Raw genomic sequence first — 7,727 nt, 5'->3', positions numbered from 1 at the left:
TCATTCTTTACTAGACAGTCACTTCCCTTGGGATTTTACCTACAGCACCTCCACCTTTTAACCGTTTTATCTTAAAACATATAATTTAACTGGTAAATGATAGATAATACAAACTGGGCATCATAACTTTACAGCATAGCAGTTGTTAGATTTCCAGATATTCCATTCCCTAACAAAGAGTGATAAAAAGATTCAAGCCTCATTATGCACAAACGCTGAGCCATCATAAAGCCCCCGCCTTTGACGACAAACTGTCCTTTTGTCAGTGATGAAGGCCACAAAACGCTTCATAGATTTACCTACTCTCTGAGGAAATGCTCCTGGATCAAAAACTAAAAAGGATAATTCAACAGTTCTCTTTTTTCTGTTCTTTAAATTACAGAGGATCAGCATTCGGACTCAATTAGGCTGTGGTGAAAGATGGCTTAACAGAGAAAACATGGGGTCAAATGCACTACAGATGACCTTGAAATGAGGTCATCGCTCTATATGCATCTGACAATGACAAAAAAAGAGTCTGAGGGAGGTTCTAATAATGAACTGGGAAAAGTTTTAGGAGGAAATATTTAAAATATCTGGTCTTATTAATCTAACAACAGAGGAGGAAGTAGGTAGAAAACCACAGGAAGAGCTGTGGTTAAAGTTCACCAGAGGTCATCAGATATCACACGCAATGCCAAGAATATCAGTGACACCAACTGCCTCCATTAAATCCATTGATTTAAAGAATATCCAGAGGCGACTTTTGGACAGCAAAATGAAAACAATCTCCCCGGAGGCCTTTTGTGGGTCGTGAGTGGCGTCGTTAATTGATTTTCAGACCAATATTGAAACCGATCAGGCCTTTGTTTTCTCATTTCTGCTTTCAGGGGCATTAGCCCAATAGTGCTGCGCAGGCTCTTCAGTAATGGTCGACTCATTTGCCCATCTATCTTATTTAACGCTGAGAAAACTCTGTGCTTACAGTTCAGCTTCTAATTTGCTTATGTGAACATAATTTAAGCACGCTTTTTAAACTTTGTTCAAAAGCACACCCGAGTCAAAGCGTCAAATTTGAACTCGCTTCAACTAAGAATTCATCAAAGTTAAACCCTCCTCACTGCCTTTTATTTGAGCTTTTAAACACACTGCGCTGATGCCTTCTCCTGCATGGATCTGCTGATGTACACACTGAAAGCTCCAGAAAATAGCTATGAAAAAGATTGGTTCACTAAGCTGGAAATCATTGATCTTAATTATTATGTGCAAATACACAAAATTCCATATTTAACCAAAATTATTAGGCTATTTGTAATAAATTGTATTCCCTAAGTAGCATGATGAGCTGACAACAGTACAGAAGTGCTTTAGAGAAAGCTGAATCAGTGTCAGGTTTTGCAGCAGCACAGATACATTAGAGGGAATGAAAAAAACTAAACAAAACCAGCATGAGGAATAGACAAAATGTATTGCAATCTATAGGCCCCGTGTGGTCAGATATGAATATCTGACAATATATGATAGTCATCAATCATCAAGTAGTATAGATTTCAAGTTGGAGAGCGAAATTAACCAACTAAAAGAAGGCAATCCTGGAAATCCGTACAGGTGTTTTGAGAATACATGCAGCTGTTTTGGCTGACGCTGCACTGCTGCACAGTAGTTTAAACTAGTTACTACACAGATGCTGGTTTATTCAGCATAACAAAGGCCATGACCACGGCTGTGACATGTTTTGCAAGATGTCAGAAAAAATATGAGCCAGTTATAGACGTAAAAAAGTCACTTCCATTTTTCCATTTTTAGGGAAAAGATAACTTATCCCGAAGAAAATAATAAATACGAATGAATAATTGACTGTTATCCATCCAGTAGATAATGGATCCATTTGGACTGGGCTCAAATGAAGGGTTCAAAACCTCCAAGAAGATGCGTTATGTCCCGCTATCAAAGAGTTGGACGCCAGAAAATCATCTTTTGCAACCAGCTAACATTATTTTTTTTTAAACTCTGGATAGAAAAAATATGTGATTAATTAAACAAATGTTTTCAAATCCCGGGTAAGTGCTGTCAGAACAAATTAACTTGGGATCCTAATTAATACTCAATAACAAATCCTCCTGTGGATAAAGGATAAATTCTGAGGAACGTGATGAGTAAAAATAACTCATCAGCTGGAGGTTTCAGGTTTCGCTCATGGACAATGAAAACAAAATAGAACAAAAAATAATCTTATCTTCCAACATGCACAGAGCCCACTGAGTAATCACTGACTCTCTCTTGTTTTGTGGGTGTGTGTGTCCTTCTTAATTGCTGTTGATATCTGCTGCAGATATAGCCATCCTCTTCAGCTTTTCAAGGATTTCCTCGTGGGCGTGTGTGTGTGTGTGGATGCTTTCCTAACGCACAGGGCCACACAGACCTCTCTCCCTTTGTCCAAACGGCTTAACTGTGTTTTGATAAGCTGTTGTGAATTTCCATCAAGAAATCCGACCAGCCCACTGGATTGTCGAGCAGCGGACCGTTTCCCCCCTCCTCCTCTTCCTCTCTCCTCCTCCTCCTCCTGCCTGCACTATATGTTACATTTCCAGCTCTCTCCTCTCGCTTTTTTTACGCAAGCGTGGACGTCCACGGCACGGCGACACAAGTGCGCACCACAAGCGAGGGAGAGCGAGAGCTAGGCACAGGCACGGCGGGCGGACGTTGGCCGGGTATCGGAGAGACGACGCGGCGGGGGTGTCTGTCTTTGTTGGGAACCGGAGAACTGGACGGTGGATTTGTTTATTCTCCGGATTTTGGATCGTGGGGGGGCTAGGATAACTTCGCACGGGACAAAACCCGCCTTCTTTCATGTCATCCGGCGATTTGTTTCGCCCGGCGTGTTGACGCCAGTGAGAGGGGGGAAGAAGAAGAGGGGGAAACGGGAGCACGGAGGAGCGCATCTGACAGACGAGCGGCAGGAATACACACGCGTTCCCGTGCACCAGCTGCACCAGCACAGACGCTAACGACATCGGCTCGTGATTCTGAAACGTGTTTTAAGGAGCTTGTGATGCGGCAACGTGGGTCGGTGTGAGCGGGGACGAGGGAACGATGCTGTGCCGTTCGCTCGAGGCTGTGCACCGTAGGGCAGCGTGTTATTGATGATCTGCACGGCGTGGAAAAATGCATCGAGTCGCAACTTTGTTCAGGGGTCTGACACACAATCATCTCCTTTAAAAGTGCATTTATGTGTTCCCATGGCGTGCGCTGTCCTGTTTCCCTTGAATATAGCTTAGTGTTTCAGTAAACGCCTGTGCCATTTGTTCAGCATCCCGGAAGCCCTGTGCTGTTTATGGTTTTAATTTTTTTTAGACCCCGCATCCTGCAGTGTGTTGATGCCGGCGGGTTGCGTTATATAGATGAAAATCTTCAGATTCGTGTTGCCAAATGATTGGTAGGCTAAATTGTGAATGTGGGCAGGCCTAACCTTCGCTTTATGCAGATCAAATCGATAGCGAGATAAAGACGGCTCTGGCAAGCTCTTTATGCCACTCTGCAAGTGTCACGGGGGGTGTGTTTGGAGTCCCGCATTTTGAGTTTTTACGCGAGCCTCGGGGCAGCAGGGAAGCTGCTCAGTGGAGTGGAAACTGTCAAAACACTGTCTCGGCTGTAAGGCAACGTCTCAAGAAAACTTTCAATGGTTTTCCGAAAGTTGCCCGGTGTCTCGGCATCGGGCATGGGTCTGCGCCTGTCCCAGAAATTCATGTTTCTGCTCTTTCTCTCGGGTTTGGTAACACTGTGTTTTGGGGCCCTCTTCTTTTTGCCCGACTCTGTCCGACTAAAACGCATTTTTCTGTCCAAGACAGAGATCCAGCCAGTCACCGTTGGCTCCGGCTCAGAGAACGATGTCAGGGAGCACTTAAAAAGACCCAAAGACCAGGGCATGACTTCGGCTAAAGGAGAGGCTGGCATCAAGCTGAAAAGTCAGAGCCGCAAACCCCCAGTCTCTTACGAGGCGACCGAGGTCCGGCTCGCCGGGGGCAAAGCGCAGGAGGATCTGAACCTCTCCAGGTCCAAGACTGAGTCCGCGTCAGAGAAAGTGACCTCCTCTAACCACGGTGCCAACTCGGATACTTTTAGTTACAAGAAGTTCAGAAGGTGCTTGTTCAAACCCCCGCTGGGAAGAGACAACGGCAGACCGGTCGACCCGCAGACCAACGAGCGCCGGGAGAAAGTCAGAGAGGTAAGGAAGTCACTGTGACTTTGCTACCGGAACATCAAGTTCAATGTTCTTGCAAGAGGTGGATGACTGGCATGTGATAGGCACAAGTACAACATAGGCTGTGTTGTAATATGAGAAGTAAACCTAACGGAAAAAACAAAGCAATACATTTAGGGGGGAAATCGAGGCCAGATATAATCCAAGATAACGCCTAATCTATCAGATAGACCGAACAGGCTGCAAGCAATACTTTTGTGTTTATGTGGCTTTATCTGGTTTTAATGTTGCTTTTGAATGGGAGCTTTTTCATGCTGTCAAAACACAACAGACTAATACAGCAGATAAATGGCAGTCTGCTTTTACGTGGAAAAACCAGGCGTTCACTCTTGAAAGAAGTAATTATGTTTACAGTGTTTAATCTGACTTGCCTGAATTTGGCTCACAATACAGGCAATCTCTAAAGAAGCAGTGTGGCTGTTGTTTACTGAGCTGCTGTCCAACAGCCAAAATAAAGCCCTTTTCAGTCGTATTATTTGTCTAAATTTACCCAACGCCTTTGCCTATCTTAGTTTAATTCCTGCTGGAGTTCTATTAATAAAGACAGAAAGCGGTTTCCGGACTAATGATGGACTTAATGTTCTCCCGTTTGTGCAGAAAACTAGAACAGCAGGGGAACATAGCATCTTTTTGAAAAATATATATATATATATATATTTCTTATTAAACAATTATTTCATTTGCCCATGTGACAGTCCTTAAATTAGCTGTGGCACCTCTGTATCTGCCTGCAAATGATAGGAGTGCGTGCAGCTTCTCTTTGGCCAGGAGCTCTCCAAGCTGTGTGCCAGCCTTTGTTGAGCCCTATGGGTCCAATAAGGGCTCCAGAGTGGGAGCGTCCGAGGATTCACACATCTGTACCCACTCAAAGCAAGTGAGGCTGGTGATGAGCAGAAAGAGTAGTAGGAGTGGGAAGGTGGGGTGTGTTGGGGGTAATCGCTGGCCAGAGTGTTACAGATGGGTTTCAGCCTCGGTATGTGACACTCATAAGTCCTGTTGTCACTCTGGCTTCCAGCTTGGTGTCACCCTCGCACGCTGCTCACATGCCTTTCATACCCAGAGGTGATGTGCTCCATGATGACTGAGGCGTCAGAGAACGGAGGGTGATTTGCCCTCGTGCACTGAGCTCTCACTGACTCATAGCTCCTCCTTTTTGATGCTCTCTCAAGTGAATGTCAGTGTGACTTTGCTTGCCTGGTGCGTTCAGCTGAGCTCTGCAAAATTCATGCCACAGGGTCGGAATCGTCGGAGGAAAAGTTATTTTCCACCACGCCCTCCACGCCCACTTATTGTTGTGGAATATTCATCTTGTTCCCAATAAACCGAGACGTTTATCAAAGTGCTGAAGAGTAGACGCGCAGCTGTGCTCACTTGCGTTGTATGCTTTCAGGTCTGCGTGCTTGGCCAAATTTATGTTTTTGCCATTTGCTATTGTTGTTGCTGCAGTTTCCATCATCTCAAGCCTGCTGGCAGTGCTGCAAACAGCTTCTTTTTTTGTTTTGTGTGGTCTTGTTTAGTTTTTTTGTTTTTCCTGGAGGCTCACATACACCCTGCCAACACAGGCTGACACATTGTGAACCTGTGTTTTGTCCAGGTTCACAGATGCAAAATCAAAAAGCAACTGTAACAATAAAACTGACATGTTTTGATACTTTCTTTCTCTCTCTCTCTTTTATTTCTAATGTGTGTTTCTGTGAAGCTGGATCTGTCATTCAGAATACATGTTTGCTTTTTGTTTGCTGCCAGTCGTCTAAACTCACATTGTGGTCTACATCCCTGCAAAAGCACTCCCTTTTTTCACTGTAATGGAATGCAGAGAGAGGGTATCCCCCTCCCAAAGCAAACAAAAAGACTCTGGTCCAGCCCACTGAGTGCCTCAATGCCCAAACTGTGAATGGGCATCGTTTTTCTTAAATGCCAACAACTAGAAAGCAGACTCCCCACCTTCTTCCACTGTGTGTATGCATCCACTGGCAAAGAGAGGGTGAATCGAGGGACAATGGCTGCCTGATCACACATTACAAATGTTTAAAGGCAGCCCAACCCTAGATCAGGCCCTCGGGATGAACGGCCAAAGTGCTATAAGTGTTTTGGAAACAAACTCTGGGACAAGTTCGCTCTCCACCAAAAGTCTTGAGCAGGATAAAGATAAGGGTTATTTTCATACAGCCTCCTATTTGTAATTCTGTGACGTTATGGCTCACTGAGTTGCCTGCATGCCTATACTCCTGCCTCATTGGCTCTGGCATAAGAAGTCGGATAGCAGAGATCGCACCACAAAAATGCGTGCCTGGAGCAACAGGAGGGGTTTCCTTTTCTGCATGCACATTTCGTTGCTGATGTCCTTTACATTCAGTAAGGTTAGAACTTGGAGTGCAGTAATAAAATACTGGATGCAGGGCAGAGCCAAACAAACACAACTGCAGAGCAAAGGAGATGTCAGGGAGTGATGGGAGCTCTGAGGCACATCCAGAGTGAAGCCTCTGCATCGTGTGGTTGTCTCCATGACATCACATACATTAAAAAAAAAGAAGCAAAGTTTGCATTAAGAGGCGGTGTCTGTGAAGCCTGTGATGTGCTCTCTTCTCTGTCACCTGAATGTTTAGCAGAGATCTGCCGGTGCAGGAAAATGAAGCTCTCGGCTTGTGTAAAGCAGAATGTGATCTCTAACATAAGATGTATGTGAATGGAGGAGATGGAGTTGACAGCTTTGAGTACTGCAGTGAGAGGACAGAGCCACTGCAGCCTCTTGTGGCAGAGCCTCCTCTAGTGGAGCAATAAAACTCTTCAGGGCTGGTGTGTGTGTGTGTGTGTGTGTGTGTGCCCGCGCACACTAGTTTGTCAAGTGCTTGGGGACAAATCAGAAGTTTGACAGTTTCAGTTTTGTTGTCACTGTGCTTATTCATCCAGGCCCGAGCCCACCTGCATCACAGCAATCAAATGATGTACATCTGTTCTGTTGTGAAACAAGTCTATTTATTGGTCAGCTGGCTGTGTGTGCGTGCCTGCGTGCAATTCACAATAATGAGCAGTATGCTAGAGAAGTGGAAAGCCCCCTTTTTGTGTATTTGAACAAAAAAAAGTAAAGTGAGACAGTTTTTAAAGTACAAAGTGAGTAAAACGGCAGCAAAAAGTACAGAGCGGCGATAAGACGGTTTAGTTATGTAAACCACCTTCAGTTTGTTTGTTCACCTCGCTGACAGACTAACAGCAGCATCACAGACCTCATCTGCTTACTTCAGCTTCCAGATGAGTAAACAGCTGCAGGGAAAATTGCTTTATTTCCAGCAGAATTTACCAGAAGACATTAAAAATTCCCAAGGTACTAGTAGTTTGTGTGTGTGTGTGTGTGTGTGTGTGTGTGTGTGTGTGTGTGTGTGTGTGTGTGTGTGTGTGTGTGTGTGTGTGTGTGTGTGTGTGTGTGTGTGTGTGTGTGTGTGTGTGTGTGTGTGTGTGTGTGTGTGTGTGTGTGTGTGTGTGTGTGTGT

General features: G+C 44.8%; 1 protein-coding gene across 2 annotated transcripts in view; it reads left to right on the top strand.

Moving 5' to 3' along the window:
- The first annotated feature begins 2,472 nt into the window (after window positions 1-2,472).
- LOC116320966 (mannosyl-oligosaccharide 1,2-alpha-mannosidase IA) overlaps window positions 2,473-7,727 on the top strand; it is a 185,748-nt gene continuing 180,493 nt past the window's right edge. Inside the window, exon 1 of one of the 2 annotated variants that reach the window (XM_039619400.1) lies at window positions 2,473-4,204. In XM_039619400.1, the coding sequence (XP_039475334.1) occupies window positions 3,659-4,204 (546 nt within the window). In that variant the 5' untranslated portion in view covers window positions 2,473-3,658. The remainder of the gene's footprint in view (window positions 4,205-7,727) is intronic. The other variant, XM_031740712.2, reaches the window with a different exon arrangement.

This window comes from Oreochromis aureus, linkage group 11 (assembly GCF_013358895.1).
Source record: "Oreochromis aureus strain Israel breed Guangdong linkage group 11, ZZ_aureus, whole genome shotgun sequence".
NCBI lineage: Eukaryota > Metazoa > Chordata > Actinopteri > Cichliformes > Cichlidae > Oreochromis > Oreochromis aureus.
This window is presented reverse-complemented; position numbering and strand designations above follow the sequence as displayed.